The sequence below is a fragment of the Mytilus trossulus genome, chromosome 9, assembly GCF_036588685.1.
Source record: "Mytilus trossulus isolate FHL-02 chromosome 9, PNRI_Mtr1.1.1.hap1, whole genome shotgun sequence".
NCBI classification, from domain to species: Eukaryota; Metazoa; Mollusca; class Bivalvia; order Mytilida; family Mytilidae; genus Mytilus; species Mytilus trossulus.
In genome coordinates this window covers 57,149,112-57,168,983 of record NC_086381.1, presented here as the reverse complement: position 1 = coordinate 57,168,983, position 19,872 = coordinate 57,149,112, and the positions used below count along the sequence as shown (strand labels likewise).

Below are 19,872 nucleotides of genomic sequence, written 5' to 3'. Positions count from 1 at the left end.
ATTATACAGTACTGTCACAACATAGAAACTTTATTGAAGCTACAACATCATAATAGGTGTTATGCTTCAAACATGCACACCTCCTATTTTACATGCGAACTCACAACTATAATATCGACAGGTTTGTGATACAGTAGTTGGACTTCTTAGACTTATCGGTCATCGTTATCGTTCCTGCTGTTGAGAGTAACAAATTGTGTGCTATATATATAAACCTATGAGTAAACAGTAAACAGTAATATGTTCATGTGACGGTTGAGCGCTAACAAACATATATAACCCCGCTAAATTGTGTGCTGTAATCGTATTAACTGTAAGAAGCATGTGGTTAATCAATATTTGTCACACTCACGTCATTGATTATTGCAAGTAATTTAATGACCGAGTTACAAATGTAGTGGCATGGATTACAAAAAGGAACGATAATATATATTCATGCGTCCATACCTATGCACATCTGTTCAATAAAGAACCTCAAAATAAAACGTTTTGAGTTGACATTTACTTTTTAGGTTTTACACAGGTTACCCATTCATAAAAGTATTAACGTCAGTAGCTATATACTGGCTGATACATGTACTTAATCTGGATTTAACTTATTCAACGGCTAGATTTAAAACAAAAGCAGTTCTTAATTTGACAGCAGTCACATTTTTGTTAACACACTACTTCAATACAATTTCTAGGAATGCAAAATCCTTTTCTGCATGTATGATTTCTACAGCAGTCCATGAACTGTTTACAAGGTTGCGCATAACAAAGAGGGAGGCATGTTCCTTTAACGCAGTGATAGCTTTTACAGCACGGACGATCATGCTGGCATTTATCGTGGTAATTCCCACATGGTGCAGCTCTTTTCAAACGGCTAAAAAAAGAGAAATGTAAACATGAATGGTCGTAAATATATCTTTTATCATAAAGCTTCTCATAGAGAGAATTACATCTATACATAATTGTACAAGTTTAACATGATGTAAATAAAAAAATATTGCACCAGCAACTCAGTTTGCTGTTTTATACACATTACTATGATTCATGATTAAACCTCGTTATAACTTATGATCAGTAATTTCTTCCTAATATCTGATCATGTGGCTTTATTTGTATACCATTATGTGGTGATTAGATAAATGTTTTGAATTTCAAATTGATGTTGGAGATATGTGACCAAATACACATATGCACTGTAATCATCAAATGTAAAGTTTGTGCGTGAAATTTACTGATTAGAGATCTTGACACACATTAAGCAGCATACACTTGGTCCATGAGTTTAGAGAGCAACAGCGGGTTCTTTAGTTCATACATATGTCTACCTGGAAATTCTTTAAACATTATGCTTTTTTCATTGGAAACTAATATGTATTAGAAAATCATTTACTTAGTACGGTAATGTTAACCGGTAATGCATATGTAATCGGACACTAAATTGTTAAGCAATTCAGGATACGTCTTTTTATCCAATTAAACTCCAATGATTCTGTGTGTTATCATCTATTTTGTTTTACTGTCGTTTTGTCGTTTATGCATGTTATATGTATCAATCAAACAATTTCTGTGAAGTTTTATTGTTTTAAATAAATACAGTTCAGTGTTGAATTTCTTATTATTTTCTGTGTGCGATCAATTACTCTCAATATGTCGTTCATCAATAGAGTGTATTTAATCCTGTCTTTCGACCTTATAGAATCATAAATACAATAATGGCTAATGGGTCATTTATTTGTTATTAGAAAATGTATATCGTTTAAAATTGGTATAACAAGTATACCAGTCCTTAAATATTAAAACCAACTTACTCATGGATCAACTCCTTAAACTGCATTATTTCTTCATTTCCCATATTTGCTGGAAGTAAATATTTTTGTAATATTTTTGGTATCGCAACAAATATCTTTCTAAGAAATATGCATTGCAAATATTGAAAGTTAACATACACTCCTCTGTTATGATTTTATTACAAGTAAAAACCATTTGTATTTGAAATTATTTTAATTTGCAATTAATACTACACCGAAGTTATTTTGTTTTTTTAGCCGTCTTTCCGTGTTATAACCTGCATTGTCAGTTTTTCAATATTCATATCTTATTCTTTTGATATTACAAATTTTTTTTTTTTAGATTTCAGACAGGTTTATTTCTGACATCACATACTGTGTTTCATTTAGAAGAGAGGTTTAATCAGGTGAAAATGACTGTCACGCTGAAATTCGAAACTTTAATTACAGATGTGTAATGATACCCAATTAATTTCAGGTAGGTGGTTATTGTAGTCTATTCATCCATGCCTCTGCCTATATCATAACGATATATATGTACGAGAGCGTGTTTCGAGGATAGGACAATTCGACATATATGGTTTATTTTTTGTATTAGGAAACAGGAAAGAAACTCGCATTTGTCCAGTAGTATTCACTTCCCTGTTGAGACGATTTATCAAAAATACACACGTATGATGTACATGCTCACACAAAGGTTTATTCATTGTTAAAAGTAATTAAAATACTTAGCATCTTGATAACCTTGTCTATATTTGACAAAACCGTTCGAATGTGGGTTTTTCACTGCTCTTCAACTTTGTACTTTATTTTGCGTTCTTCACTTGTTGATTCGGGTGCTACTGGTGAGTAATTTGTGGGCGAAATGAGCGTCTAGCGATTACAAACTTAATCATAATTTCGATGAGATTAATTGATGCATCAAATTGTGAATATTAACCCAAAAAAAATTCGGATTAGTTAATTACCTCCCACGAACATTAATAACAGACATGATACTAAACAGATAGAAACATACATTCTTCTTGTATCTCTTTTCTGCAGCACACTACAAATATAACATTAAGTTTGAAAATTTGTTTTTCTCAAAAGAAATTTAAAGTTAAAAAGAATCAAACATTGAGTTTATTTTAGATTTACAATCGTCATTTCGAGTCCTTTTAAAGCTGACTATGTGGTATTGGCTTTGTTCATTTTTGAAGGCCGTATGGTGACCTATAGGTGGTAATTTCTGTGTCATTTGGTCCATATTAGAGAGTTGTCTCATACCTCATCTTCGTTTCGATAATTACGGTTCTGAACAAGTTTCTGTTTTGAATTTTTGTTATGGATTGTTTTATCAACACATACTGGTCTTAAACATTGTAACTGACATACAGTGATTGTTTTGAAAAGCTGCATTTCAATCAAGGAAACATGTAGAGTAAGTTGTAGAAGAAACATGGTGTCCTAAACTTGTTTGTTTTTGTATGTTGTGTATGTCAATCACGGATACCTTTGCAATCGAGCAAATTTCATGACCATGACAAAAGTGGGAGTGATTAAACATTGAAGTTTAGTGATAAGATCTAAACTTCATGAAGCCAACTTGCATACCATTACCTATGATTTTATTGTACTTATATCCGTTAATTTCAAACTTTTGAAACTAGTCTACACATTTCGTTGTTTGTACTCAACTTTAATTGCTTCTGTGGACATTAAAAAGTATCAGAAGTTGATCCCGATTTAAACTACTGTATATATCAAGTTATTCGATGTGGCCGTTTCTATTGAGGTCAAATACAGGAGGATACTTTAGATGTTTAGGTTTCACTGTGTGATTCAAATATTTCATCGAAAAAGAATCGGATTTTTGTTCTAAAGCGAATGACTCCAGTAATATTAGTTACACTTCATCAATTCGTTTATATTTTCGTAAATTTAATAAAAATGCATTACTTGATTTTTATTTTTTATATTGATTCATCTTTACCAGAAAAATATGAACGAATTATTGATTAACACATATAGAATTATTATTATCAAATAAATACTGAAAATAAACTTACATTTGGAAATGGAAAAATTACTGTATTAATGTCTTCCAATTAGATATCCTCTAACTTCAAGTGTTTATACTCGATTTGACAGACATGATATTCAACATCTGCTACCACATAGTTTATGCAACATATGACTTTGTGCATGTTTGCCCTCAACGATAAATGTTTCTTTACACAAATAACAAATTATAATGTTATTTCGTTGATAAAAGGGTACTTGTCATTCTTCATATACAAATTTGTTTACAACATGCATTTGGACGTAAGCATTTTTTTGTCATAAATATATATCATTAGCTCCAGAAATGATTAAACAGTCATGCAGTAAAAAAAAAATTGCTTTATAATTCAAAGCATTGGCAAACAAATTCATATAGATAACATTTTACAATGTTTGTTATATATTATCTTGTTTAAATGTATGTCTCGACCTGAACTTTGACTTATTCTGAAAACATTGCCATAGCAAGACTTTGCAATTTCATTTATTATTTTGTGTCTCTCAGTTGTTCAGTACAGTGTTCACATATAAAAGAGGGACAAAAGATACCAGAGGGACAGTCAAACTCATAAATCGAAAATCAACTGACAACGCCATTGCTAAAAATGAAAAAAGACAAACAGACAAACAAAGTACACATGACACAACATAGAAAACTAAAGAATAAGCAACATGAACCCCACCAAACTAGGGGCGATCTTATGTGCTCCGGAAGGGTAAGCAGATCCTGCTCCACATGTGGCACCCGTCGTGTTGGTTATGTAATAACAAATCCGATAAATAGTCTAATTCGTATATAAAATTATCTTAGCAACATTATTTAAAATCATAAACAGTACCTATGTGTTTTATTTGTGTACTGCCGTAGACAAAATAATGCATGTTTTAAAACACACTATATAGGATAAGATGTGAGATGTAAAGCGTACCATTAGTAAAACATTCTGAATATCGATACGCTTCTGAATACAGCTTATAAATAAACAATGTTTGTTTTGACATATCATACATAAATAACAGTGGATGTAAATGTTGCCGATTAATTTCTAAACCATCATAATATTTATTGATCCATTAATTATTGGTAACCACACAACGGCACACCAACATTGACTTATAGACCTAATAATAACATGCAATTGGATATCTTCGGTTCGACTGAAACAGGCAGTCCAGAGGAAATAATTAATAGTTTGAAGAATATATTTTTTCAATTCAATTCAATTCAAAGTTTTATTGCCATATAAACTTTACAGTTTGTGACATATAACGACAACAAAAACAAATAAAGACAATAACTAAGTAACTCAATATATATATACAAATTTAAATGTGTTTTCTTTGACGGTTTCCGCGAGGGACACGACAACAAGAAGAGCATATTTGGTGATATGATAGGATTTGTCAAATTATGTTACATGTTACATTGATTTCGGAAGACAAATATTAAATAATTACTTTCTAAATTTTGTTTTGTCCTTCAATGCAAACTAAACGGTGATATTCATAACATATTTCTAATTATTCTTTTGAGTTTTTGGTGTTTATTCATTTTTCTCTTATTTCGTTTTCATTTGATGGTTTGAATTCTTTTATGTTTTGGCGGGCGTGTCACATTCATGAATAGCTAATAAGTAAACGGTCTGCAGTTTGATCCTATTTGAACATCATGTGGTATAATACAGTTATTGACGCTTGCCTTCTTTATTCTCCTTTGTGTTATTTTTACATTCCATATCTTAGTATATCTCTCATTTTTATTTCTATCGATCCTACATTTTAATACTTACTGAATGCCTTTCTTCTTTCGATTTGTGTTGTGTTGTTATCAATCAAGACATTTTTCATGCAAGTCAAAGAGTTGTCGATAATTTTCACATGGGCCCTTATATTTGAATTTAATGTCGATCGTTAGTCTTGGCTCACACCGAACAGCAAGCTTTAAAGGACCATAAAATGACTAGTGTAAAACTATTCAAACAGGAAAACCAATGATCTAATCTATACAAAAAACGAGAAACGAGAAACACTTGTAAACCACTTCAACAAATGACAACTAATGAACATCTAGTTCATGTATATATATATATATAAAAAACTCGTCTAAACATCAACCCAACAATGTTAGATCTATATATAAATATATACGAGTCTAAATTGAAAACTACGTTCAAACCTATGACTGCGTTGGATAAAAACCGCAATTTTTATACGTGTGCATGTCAAACAAATTTCGTTGTAGAAGGGTCTAAAAACAGCACAAACAAAATTTTCCAAAAGACCAAAAGAGTGAAAAAGTATATTGAAACAAAACGCATTTGACTAACAGGTCGAACAACTGATGTCCTTTAACCCTGCTGACTGCCATTGGCGATTGCCAAATTAAATTGATCACAAGATGTAACAAAATGGATCTTAATATAAATTTAATACGTCACAGAAAAAAGAAAAAAAAAATGTTAACTTGTGGACAGGATGTTGTGCCACAAACATTCGGTGTCATTATTTCTTTAGTACACCATATCCGGATTTCGACAATAAATGTCTCTTCAGTGATGTTAGAGATCGATATATATAAATATGTATATATATACAACTCGTCTAAAAATCAACCCAACAATGTTAGATCTGTAAATTTGCTTTCGGAAATTTTTTGTTCTTCCCTCGCCGGGATTCGAACCCATGCTACTGAGATATCGTGACACCAAATCGCCTGCACTGTAGCCGTCCCGCTAGACCACACGACCACCTGGGCTTCAAAAAAATGAAGCTTTCGGTGGCCATGTGTTACCTTTCCACGTCAGTTTAGCGTCGTACTACAGTACATGATATATAAGGCATGGATATGTTATTTTAACAGATCAGCTAAATTATCTATAGTAAAGGATCCCACAAATAAATGTAAGATACAGTCACAGAAAATAATTATATTTATAAGTACGTCTGAGTCAGTGACAACTCTACAACAGATTTATCCATCGGATCACCAGCAGTGATGGTGTGTACATTATGTATTTACAACTCGTCTAAAAATAAACCCAACAATGCTAGATCTGTAAATTTGCTTTCGCAAATTTTATGTTCTTCCCTCGCCGGGATTCGAACCCATGCTACTGAGATATCGTGACACCAAATCGCCTGCACTATATATATATATATATATATATATAAAATGACTGAATAAATAGTCAACGATTAATCTTACAGGGCGATGGATCATGTAATATGATTCTGTACACTACAAAATATAATATATAACAAGTCAAAAAGGGTACAACATCACCATTAAATAACTATAAAATGAACAAATATTAGCTATTGTCAAATGAATCATGTCAATAAATTTAAACTGAAAATTATTGAAGAAGGATATCTGTTATCCGAAATATCTAATATTTGTTCATTTTATAGTTATTTAATGGTGATGTTGTACCCTTTTTGCCTTGTTATATATCTTCATGCCTTATATATCATGTACTGTAGTACGCCGCTAGATTAAAACTGACGTGGAAAGGTAACACATGCCCACCGAGAGCTCTTTTTTGGTGTCACGATATCACAGTAGCATGGGTTCGAATCCCGGCGAGGGAAGAACAAAAAATTTGATCTAACATTGTTGAGTTGATGTTTAGACGAGTTGTATTTACATTATGTACACAGCCATGTATCACCATCATTTATGTCGATCCGATGGATACATCTGTTGTAGGGTTGTCACTGACTCAGACGTACTTATGAATATAATTATTTTCTGTGACTGTATCTTACATTAATTTGTAGGATCCTTTACTATAGATAATTTAGCTGATCTGTAACAATAACATCTTCATGCCTTATATATCATGTACTGTAGTACGCCGCTAGATTAAAACTGACGTGGAAAGGTAACACATGCCCACCGAAAGCTCTTTTTTTGAGAGCCCAGTAGGTCGTGTGGTCTAGCGGGACGGCTACAGTGCAGGCGATTTGGTGTCACGATATCTCAGTAGCATTGGTTCGAATCCCGGCGAGGGAAGAACCAAAAATTTGCGTAAGCAAATTTACAGATCTAACATTGTTGGGTTGATGTTTAGACGAGTTGTATATATATGTAAGAAAAATAAATCAAATGCTATAAAAAATAAATAATCATGATCTTCTATTTACCTATATTTTATTTTTTACATTATAGACATAAGTATGTAATGAAAGTCTATCGCTTCAAACGTCCCTATTCGTGTACCTGGTACACGCTTAATCCTTCTTTACGCATTTCTTGTATGAACATGTATATCCTTTACAGCAGTCGTTTTTTCCTTTACAGGTTCTTGCTCTACATGACGTACAGTTTCCATAGACGCAGCTTGAATCACCACAGCAATCACGGGTCTTTTTGCATTTTCTTGGGTTACATGATTTGCAGTTTCCGTAAACGCAGCTAGATTGATCACAGCAGTCACGAGCTTTTTTGCATTTTCTTGGGTTACATGACTTGCAGTTGCCATAAACACAGGTTGAACCAGGACAGCATGCATTTTTCCTACAGTTAGCTCCATCATTTGCACAAGGTGGTGATGGTATTACACTTCTTTTCACAAGACTGTAAGAAGAAAAGTGTTAGAATGTTATCATATGAAATATATATTATCATGTATATAGAATTGAGAGCGCCTATCATCTGTACAAGGTGTGTCAAGAATAACTTAAAAAAAAGTAAAGATCTGCTTACCAATATGGAGCACCTTAGATCACATAAATTTTTAGTGTGGTTCGTGTTACTTAGTCTTTAGTTTTCTATGTTGTGTTTGTCTTTTTTTATTTTTTAGCCATGGCGTTTTCAGTTTTATATTTGATCTATGAGTTTGAATGTCTCTATGATAACCTTCGTTCCTCTTTTAAGAAGAAATATATCACCAACAAGTCTAAACAATACTTTGAGATTTTCTCTCGTTAGAAATTTATAACAATTCCAATCTTACATCGAAGGATGTGTCTTGTTTTTAACTGTTGGTATATGGTAGTTAAATACATATTCGGAGTTTAACTATTTGTTTAATTATTTATGAACAGTTATTATATATGATGTTCATTTTTTATTCCAAAAAACGAAGACTTATCTAATTACACTTATTATACATATTACATGTTGTCTGTGAGCATGTTGAGTTTAAAGACAATCACTGTGTCAAATATTTGTTATCCATTGCAGCGTTTAATACAACTTTAGGGTAGTGCCAATGAGTCACTTACAAAAACGACGCAAACTTTTTTTTCATTTGTTTTGAGAAGATGCATGTATTATGCCATCTTGCAAAACGGCAGTACATAATCGTTCTAGTTCTTAAGAGAATATGCAATTAATGTGTACAAATAATTATATATAGATTATAGATGAGATAACTCTACATCATAAACTAAATGAGGTAGAAGTAAACTTCTTAAGGTCAAGGTACGGTTTAGAAATACGAGCAAACACTGTTTTTTTTTACCAACGAAAAATAAGTGATTTACTGCATGATCTACATTACTCAGATTGTTTTAACAAATATGGAATACTTTTTTGTGTTGGAATAATATCTTCCTACTCAGTCACATAATGGGAAAAAAATCTTAAAGAAAGAGATGCAAAACAGATATTTGTTTTCTATTTGAAGCAAGAAAACAAGTCGGTTTACACACTATTTTTGTTTTGATTTCCTAAAATTATACCATAAAACCTATTGTCTCATACGGTTTTTCGAAATATTGTTTTTACTAGATTATTCAAACTCAGACTCAACCAAAACGATACAATTGTAGATTTAAATTCAAACTTAAAAAAAAAATAAAAAATCCAACTTACTGGTTGGCCAGCTCATTATCCTCCATCATTTCGTCATTAGCCATGGATGCTGGAAGTAAAGTAATTTTTATATTTCAGCATCGTAATTATTATATATTTTTTTGAAACACACCTAGAAAATAGTCAAAGCGTACACACACCCCGCTATATACGACACAAATGCAAAAAAAAACCCGAACAGTATATTGATGAACATATACACGTTTCTATACGGATCATACATTTCTGAATCGTACCCAATTAACAAAAGTTAAAAAGAAAATATATGTAGAAACATTCAAAGATTAACATTCTCAAACCATCATCACTTCGTAGTCAACATAGTGTGCATGACTTACAAATTCACAAGGAGGGAAAATAACGTAGAGAAAAGCAAAGAGGAAATACACGTACATATCATTAACACGACATTACGCACATATTAAAATACCTATTATAACACACAATGTATAAATAGTATTATAAATGTTAAAAAATAAATATCTTTTGTCCATTTCTACTGACAGGTTATTTGTTAAATTTTTTTTTTTATTCATTCCGTATCTTTAATTGTCCAAAAAAATGTTGTAGCATAATTTTACAATTTTTATTAGCACAAATAAATCGCATTTACATTATCAAATTTCGGAAATCAAGAAATAAGCGTCATGTTAAAATATTTACCTCCAACAAACACTAACAACAGACTGGCAACTAAACAAATAGACATCTTCATTCTTCTTGTTTCTTTTCTATGCAAGACACTACAAAGTAAACATAGTTTTTATTTATTTATTTGCAATGATAACAATTCGTTATAAAGAACCGGTTGTTGCAGTTTTTTAAATGGTAATGATGATTTCAAACAAGTTAGTTTCAAATTGTTACAGGAGTATTAAATTTCAAAAAGGATAATTATTTTTATACTCTAGCGATTTGCATATGCCAACTACCTATACCTTTGCAGGTAAATCTATTTCCAGGACAAAGTTCAAATATATAGTGAGTTAATTTCTATGACATTATGTAAATTTAACACTAATTTTAAAATTATTTTGATTAAGCAACATGTACTTGATATATTTGTTTTTTTAGATCCTTCATTTTCAATTCTTTTGAAAATTTACCATTTGCTCCTTAGAATCATTTTTTATGAACCTAATTGTCAGCGTCACATACTTCTTTATAAAAGTAAACGAGTTAATGAATTCTAGTCTGAAAATGTCACAATGATTTGCGAAGTATATAAACAATCAGTATGAGCAATGAATGATTCAGACAAGTTTAGCATTTCAGTCGATTATCAGACTTACAAAAATGTATCAACTGCAAGGGAAATGTCTGAACAGTACTTAAGTTATCGCAGTGGATAAATTCAAAAATTGCCTGAAACACTGCAAATGTTGTCATCTTGCACATACTTTAGGGAGCTGTTAAGATTATATAAGTGTTAAAAATCAAATTTAGTTACATATTATCGCTTTGAACAACATATCTTCCTTAAATTCTGTATTTATAATTGCAATAATTGTACTTACATGAGCAAATTTTGTAGACTTTTTAACTTAATATATTTTTTTTCAGCTTTTATACTCGATTTTGACGCTAATGATAACATATACTGCGTCGTTGTACGTCCTTTCGCGATAATTTATAAAACTGGTCCGAACAGGTTTAAGTCCACGAAAACCAAAAAAAAAACATAATTAGGACAATGATAAAGTGCTATGTTAATTATGTTAAATTGAGGTAAACTCCCTTCACCTAGAAAAAAACCGTAGAAATTCAGTTGATTATTTTAATAATTTTTACCTTTAAACAAATAAAAATTCTATATTTTCTATATCAACGGACTAAAATTAATGTCTAGGTTTGATATTCTGGTATGATGTGAACATATTTATATTAAATAGCCTGTGTATCATTTTCCGAAATACTCACTTTATACTAAATAGAAGATGTCCACGATTTTAAATCGTAACTTTCACAAAAGCAACAAAAAGGCTTCGGTTTCGAAAGTTTATAACAAAATAAACTATATAGAAAATGTCCTGTTTAAACAAACTGTTGTGAAACATTTTCATGCACAAGATTGTCACCAATAAAGCTTCAATGAACCGTGGTAGGGAAAATGTCAATTGACGTCTTATATGATTTTTGTATTATATTTGTGAATCAAACATTGCCTAAAACGTGTTGGGTCCCCACGTAGTCGCTGAGAAATCTGAGCACGCTTTATCACTTTTAGACACGGTTAAAATGTGTTTGCAGTTTCGTTAAGTTTAGATTATCAAATGCATTGCTGGCTGATAAAATTCCATCAGAACTCAGAACGTTTTACATAAAATGTTATTATCGCTATTTTGTGCATTTTTCCTTTGATCTTTTTTGTGATAACTTTCCATATCATGCTACTTGCTTGAGATGGAAAATTATCGCGAGAAACTAAGGACGGACGTGGCGTTGCTAATGAAATTGACATGAACTTAACAACGTCGTCATAGGTAAAATAGCGATAAACAGATTAGCATTGGTCATCTCAAATCGATTGCTTTTCACATTTTGCATTACTGGCTCAAGCGAGAAAATCAATCTCGTTGAGATGATCAACGATTATCTATAAATATAGTGTGTGGATGGTGTTTTGACCACGAGAACAATCGACATTCCTCTTATGTTTTATTGTAAAAATTATCACGGTCGACAATAAGATACATTACTTGATATCGTGCATATGTCAAATATCGAAATAACGGTCCGTTTGATATATTTTTGAATAAGTCATGAAAGGAAGAAATGTATATCTGTTAGTTGGCTTTGTTTCGAAACCAGCAAAAAGAGTTCAGCTGTATGCAAATTCATTCTACAGAATAACATATACATACACCTGTATCAAATTGTAATATGACAACTGTGTACATGTCCCGGACCATCTGAGTATTTGGACCATATGCGTACATGTATAATTATATGGTCCGACCGTACGCGTATGGTCGGACCATATGAGTATATACTCGTATGGTTATTAACGGGCTGGACCATATGAGTATTTTGACCATATAGATATTTTTTTCAAATATGCATTACAAACGTTTCAATAATACAATAAACTTTATCTAAAAAAACAACGATGGTTACATGACAATGTATAAATTTAAAGGCTACGTTAAAATTGAATATCAATGCCAAAATTAATTGTCATCGCTTATTTCATTCTTGCATGTTGGCTTATGACGACATTTACTTCCACACGGTAACAAAACTTTTTCGCATTTGCATGTCATGGTTGTGCACAATCCTTTTCAGTTACACCTTGTGTTTGCAAGTGAAAAGATAGCCCTGCTTGCAGCTGCGTGCAGTAATGCCGAGGTTTTGGGTTATTCTGATGTGCCTACGGTGTTAATGAAGGTCTAGATTTCAAATATCCTGCGTAATACGACTACAGTACACGATATTCACAAAACAACTGAAATAAAATATGTTCCTTGCCAGTGACTTCTTGTGTAACAGTTTATTGAGAAATTTTTGGAAGTTATCTTTTAAAGTCGACATATTGCTATTCACTCGTAATAACAAATCGGTAATGGACATCGGTATAATATGTATTTATTATAGTTTTGACTAGGTAGTAAAATTAACTTTGTGAAACTTATTTTTTATTCAGTTAATCTCTTTATCATTATATGATAATAAAATGACCTATATGATAGCGTAATTTTAAGGAACGGTGCTAAATCGGAAATCGAAATCTGAAACGGTTAAGCAAATAAATCACAATAGAAGTTGAAGTTCTCTCTTTAAGATAACACATACGAAAATGCACTTGCAGAATGTTGAACCATGTTGCACTTCATCAAGTGAAAACAGCAACATTTACAATTTCGCAATTTCTGCACCACCTTATGACGACGGTATATGTTACATAATGTTATAACCCTACAAGGTAAGGTAAATCCGTTTTGTTGTTTGTTTCGTGTTGCCCAATATATGATATCGAATGCTGTGTTTTATATACTATTGTGGTTTTTTCATTCGTTTATCGTCTTTGTATCATTCCAGTGTCAATGTGTTTTATATACTATTGTGGTTTTTTTATTCGTTTATCGTCTTTGTATCATTCCAGTGTCAATGTGTTTTATATACTATTGTGGTTTTTTATTCGTTTATCGTCTTTGTATCATTCCAGTGTCAATGTGTTTTATATACTATTGTGGTTTTTTTATTCGTTTATCTTCTTTGTATCATTCCAGTGTCTATGTGTTTTACATACTATTGTGTTTTTTTGTTCGTTTATCGTCTTTGTATCATTCCAGTGTCAATGTGTTTTATATACTATTGTGTTTTTTTGTTCGTTTATCGTCTTTGTATCATTCCAGTGTCAATGTGTTTTATATACTATTGTTTTTTTTGTTCGTTTATCGTCTTTGTATCATTCCAGTGTCAATGTGTTTTATATAATAGTGTGGTTTTTTTATTCGTTTATCGTCTTTGTATCATTCCAGTGTCAATGTGTTTTATATACTATTGTGTTTTTTTGTTCGTTTATCGTCTTTGTATCATTCCAGTGTCAATGTGTTTTATATACTATTGTTTTTTTTGTTCGTTTATCGTCTTTGTATCATTCCAGTGTCAATGTGTTTTATATAATATTGTGGTTTTTTTATTCGTTTATCGTCTTTGTATCATTCCAGTGTCAATGTGTTTTATATACTATTGTGTTTTTTTGTTCGTTTATCGTCTTTGTGTCATTCCAGTGTCAATGTGTTTTACATACTATTGTGTTTTTTTATTCGTTTATCTTCTTTGTATCATTCCAGTGTCAATGTGTTTTACATACTATTGTGTTTTTTTATTCGTTTATCGTCTTTGTATCATTCCAGTGTCAATGTGTTTTATATACTATTGTGTTTTTTTGTTCGTTTATCTTCTTTGTATCATTCCAGTGTCAATGTGTTTTATATACTATTGTGTTTTTTTATTCGTTTATCGTCTTTGTATCATTCCAGTGTCAATGTGTTTTACATACTATTGTGTTTTTTGTTCGTTTATCGTCTTTGTATCATTCCAGTGTCAATGTGTTTTACATACTATTGTGTTTTTTTATTCGTTTATCGTCTTTGTATCATTCCAGTGTCAATGTGTTTTACATACTATTGTGTTTTTTTGTTCGTTTATCGTCTTTGTATCATTCCAGTGTCAATGTGTTTTACATACTATTGTGTTTTTTTATTCGTTTATCGTCTTTGTATCATTCCAGTGTCAATGTGTTTTACATACTATTGTGTTTTTTTATTCGTTTATCGTCTTTGTATCATTCCAGTGTCAATGTGTTTTATATACTATTGTGTTTTTTTGTTCGTTTATCTTCTTTGTATCATTCCAGTGTCAATGTGTTTTATATACTATTGTTTTTTTTGTTCGTTTATCGTCTTTGTATCATTCCAGTGTCAATGTGTTTTATATAATATTGTGGTTTTTTTATTCGTTTATCGTCTTTGTATCATTCCAGTGTCAATGTGTTTTATATAATATTGTGGTTTTTTTATTCGTTTATCGTCTTTGTATCATTCCAGTGTCAATGTGTTTTATATACTATTGTGTTTTTTTGTTCGTTTATCGTCTTTGTATCATTCCAGTGTCAATGTGTTTTATATACTATTGTTTTTTTTGTTCGTTTATCGTCTTTGTATCATTCCAGTGTCAATGTGTTTTATATACTATTGTTTTTTTTGTTCGTTTATCGTCTTTGTATCATTCCAGTGTCAATGTGTTTTATCTACTATTGTTTTTCTTGTTCGTTTATCGTCTTTGTACCATTCCAGTGTCAATGTGTTTTATATACTATTGTTTTTCTTGTTCGTTTATCGTCTTTGTATCATTCCAGTGTCAATGTGTTTTATATACTATTGTGGTTTTTTTATTCGTTTATCGTCTTTGTATCATTCCAGTGTCAATGTGTTTTATATACTATTGTGTTTTTTTGTTCGTTTATCGTCTTTGTATCATTCCAGTGTCGATGTGTTTTACATACTATTGTGGTTTTTTGTTCGTTTATCGTCTTTGTATCATTCCAGTGTCGATGTGTTTTACATACTATTGTGTTTTTTTGTTCGTTTATTGTCTTTGTATCATTCCAGTGTCAATGTGTTTTACATACTATTGTGTTTTTTTATTCGTTTATCTTCTTTGTATCATTCCAATGTCAATGTGTTTTACATACTATTGTGTTTTTTTGTTCGTTTATCGTCTTTGTATCATTCCAGTGTCAATGTGTTTTACACACTATTGTGTTTTTTTATTCGTTTATCGTCTTTGTATCATTCCAGTGTCGATGTGTTTTACATACTATTGTGTTTTTTTATTCGTTTATCGTCTTTGTATCATTCCAGTGTCAATGTGTTTTACATACTATTGTGTTTTTTTATTCGTTTATCGTCTTTGTATCATTCCAGTGTCAATGTGTTTTATATACTATTGTGTTTTTTTGTTCGTTTATCTTCTTTGTATCATTCCAGTGTCAATGTGTTTTTTATACTATTGTTTTTCTTGTTCGTTTATCGTCTTTATATCATTCCAATGTCAATGTGTTTTATATACTATTGTTTTTTTTGTTCGTTTATCGTCTTTGTGTCATTCCAGTGTCAATGTGTTTTATATACTATTGTTTTTTTTTGTTCGTTTATCGTCTTTGTATCATTCCAGTGCCAATGTGTTTTATATACTATTGTTTTTTTTTGTTCGTGTATCGTCTTTGTAGCATTCCAGTGTCAATGTGTTTTATACTTATGAGTTGGAATATCAGTTTATTATCGTTTGTCTCTCTTGTTATAAAGTATAACATGTATAAGTAAAAGAGGTTAAGAAACTACTTACGATATCATAATTGCGAGAAAGATATACAGTGATATTGTTTCTTGTTGTATGCAAATGAAACTCTGGCTTGTAATCAGCGAGTAAGTGCAAACGTTTTGCGAATACGTGATGTGTAAATTTTTTATAACTGGAAACGCCCATGTGATATTTATAGTAATGTATGTTTGTTGAATAGCATATTTTTATGTATAATATTCATTGATGAAAATTTGTTATTAAAAAAAAATCTTGTCGAATTGCTCATGTTCCTTTTCTATTAAAATACCTTTCACATGTTTTAATTACTGTTGACATTCTACACGAATCATTATGATAAGATGCTTAGTGAATGATTCATGACAAAATACATTGTACCACATTATCAAACTAAACAAAAAATCCATATGAGACAGATGATTTGGACTGTTCTTTACGCAAAAACAAAGCAAATAGACAATTTAAAAAAAAAGTTGTTTTCCTATGTGCAGGAGATTACACGAAACGACAGTTAACTTTTATCATATACCTCTTACTGGCATAAACCGATTACGACCAGTCTGATACATTTTGATAAAACATACATTACTATAAATATCACATGGGGGTTTCCAGTCGTACCTATTCAAAACAAAATAAATAGAGCGATTTTGTTACATCCTGGAACAATTAATTATTTTTTTCTTCTATTAATAATATTTGGACATGCTTTACATAGTAATGTATAGGTACAATCGTATGTTGTTAACACAAAATGATATAAAGAAGGAAGTTTACCTTTTAAGATTGATGGAGTAAACATAATAATGTGTCAGTCGTGTAAAGGACCATTAACCGAGAAAGGACGTCCAACACCACAGTTGGAACGTGCAATAAACTATATATTCGCAGATGCCTAAAGGTGATGTTACTTGGTAAGTTTGTGACAGTTTAAAATGGTTATGACCAACACAAAAGCAGCGTCTTTTTTTCAATTGTTGTAGTTTAATTTGTCTCAACTATGAATTTCAAACAACCGTATTTCTACCTGTTTGTTTCTGTTTCTACAGGATTAAATCCTTTTCAAAATAAAAAAAAGAGGGTTGTCTCATAAGTTTACTAAGCAGGATCTACGCTACAATTGTTTGTCTAGAAGGTGCAAATTAGGTATTGCCGTAAAAAAAATGACTTGACAGAAAATTATAAAACTTTTTAACAAGTAAGGATTTAAAGAATATATATATATATCAAATTCAAAGTGTTACTTTGAAATGTACCTTAATAGACATTTTACATTTATCTAATTTAAAAGCAATTCATTCACTATATTGTTTTGTCCTGGAAATTGATTCAACTGAACTGTAATCGATTGATCAATTGTTGGTTGCCTAACGTCCAGTTGCAAATATATCATGCATGTTCCAGACATTACAGTAATCGATACAAAACGTTGTAGAACACGAACTCATTCTCTTGCCATCTTACCTTTACTTCTTTGTTGCCTATCAGCTTGTTTTCCATATGAATTGTTTGAGAGAGAGACAACTGTATACAGCACGTTTGGTATCCCAGATAACCTGCCAAAAACCTAGTTGATATAATAAAGGTTAATTTGAATCACCATTCTGTTTTTAAAAACTGAACATCTTTGGATCTTAAGATGGTACCAAACACTTTGACTTAAATTATTTTGGCTTGTTTATTTATCATACGGTTTAGACAAAAGATTAACTTTAACTCTTTGACAAAAATATAGAGATTTCCAGAACTTTTAACCAAGCATTTTAAAATTTTCATTGGATATATAGCATTTTTTCAAGCACTAATTTTGATTATTGAGAATATTGTTGTTAACTTAACAATTGAACGTTATTTTAATGTTCAATTGGATTTTACATAGTTATCTCCCTGTAGTATTATGTACCACCTAAATGAAAACTTATTATCATAAAAAAATAAATAAATGAGAATTGCATTTTTTTAAATGTAATGTCCTGCAAGAAGAATGAAGGTTTCTATTTTTTAGTCACAAGTTTTTTGTTGGTGTTTGTTGCAGGGAAACAAATTAGCAAGATTATTTGCACGATCTGATGCTGTAAATGATAGTTTTTTTTTCAGCTTATTTAAATTATGAAATTATGCTACACAATTACAAATATATGCGCATACATAATTGTGTTACTCGAAACATTTGATACATACACATGTATGTCTGTAACAGATGACTGAACAACTTTTATTTCAATATGAAAGTTCTTAATTTTTGTGATTTGTTTGTTCTCTTTTACGCATTTCGCATTTTTTGTTTTGCAAAATTTTTTACTTTGAATGTTTTTATATATATTTATATAAACTTTCAAAGATTAAGTACGATTAACAGCTTCACAAATCGTGTAGACATCTGTATATTTTGAAGACTATTTATGATCCTTGAGTTATTTTGGCCTTTGTGTCATGAATGAATTTCTTATCACAATGTATCCAAAATATCATTGAATTCAATTATTATATTAATATTTTCTAATTTAAAGGACGGTTACTGCTAAGGACTTTGCAATCTAAAATTGAAATGTTGTTGTATAGGCAAACTACAAACTTATATAATATTAGTTACATGGTGTGTTAGTGACCTAATACGGAATATACTTACCCCATATATATCGTATTAAGTTACTAGCCCACCGTGTAACGAATTTATCTTACCAACTATCTTCACATGTGGTATTTTGACTAGCGGCATATTAAAGTGATCAAGTCTTCAAAACTTAGTAGATTCTACTTCCATCTGTCTATGCAAAAAACAAATGCAAACAATTACATTTTTTAAAGCTTCAAATTCGTTTTATGAATTTATTTCAATCGTTCATTACATGTATCAATTTCTTCGTCTGTTTAATCCTTTTAGATTTCTTTTTTTTTGTTTTGAAATGGAAGTAACTCCGTTATGCTAATAATACCAACTTCTTAACTTTAATTATGTTTTATGAACTTACTGCAACCTTTCATCATCAATTTCTTCGTCTGTTGAATCAGATTTTTACACAAGACCGTGTTGTTTTTATGTTATTTATGTTGTAGCATCTTTATTCATTTGAAAGGGAAGTAACGCCTTACTAACCCCATATGGTTGCTAACCCTTTATGCTAACTAACCATGTATTGTTTAGGGCACCCTATACCCAATATACATAGTCACAACACGTAGTCCTTTAACCAATCATATATATACATGTAGGAGGTAAGATAATACATGTTGTAGCTCATGGTATTCTTATATGAGCTATGCGATTACCGCTGTTACAATCATATATAACTTTTGAAACTTCTTTACCAAATCTGAAATACAATTTTTAACATAGCTTGTTATACAGTTTTTTCAGGCTTCCGAAATATCTAACCAGTAATTTCTTCTATTCAAATT

General features: G+C 30.9%; 1 protein-coding gene and 1 long non-coding RNA gene across 3 annotated transcripts in view; both read right to left on the bottom strand.

The window, feature by feature from the left end:
* Nucleotides 1–804: 804 nt before the first annotated feature.
* LOC134683153 (uncharacterized) lies at nt 805–3,957 on the bottom strand. Its single transcript, XR_010100963.1, has 4 exons — nt 3,830–3,957; nt 2,797–2,826; nt 1,800–1,848; nt 805–865 (listed from the first exon to the last, which is right to left on the bottom strand). It is a non-coding gene; the product is annotated as an uncharacterized LOC134683153 (long non-coding RNA).
* A 4,001-nt stretch (nt 3,958–7,958) lies between these two features.
* LOC134683149 (keratin-associated protein 5-8-like) overlaps nt 7,959–19,872 on the bottom strand; it is a 36,463-nt gene continuing 24,549 nt past the window's right edge. The window contains exons 2-5 of one of the 2 annotated variants that reach the window (XM_063542265.1): nt 17,938–18,029; nt 10,309–10,388; nt 9,646–9,694; nt 7,959–8,403 (exon numbers count right to left, since the gene is read on the bottom strand). In XM_063542265.1, coding sequence (XP_063398335.1) covers nt 8,058–8,403; nt 9,646–9,694; nt 10,309–10,360 — 447 coding nt within the window. In that variant the 5' untranslated portion in view covers nt 10,361–10,388; nt 17,938–18,029 and the 3' untranslated portion in view covers nt 7,959–8,057. Of the gene's footprint in view, nt 8,404–9,645; nt 9,695–10,308; nt 10,389–11,162; nt 11,295–17,937; nt 18,030–19,872 lie in introns of those variants that run through there. The other variant, XM_063542264.1, reaches the window with a different exon arrangement.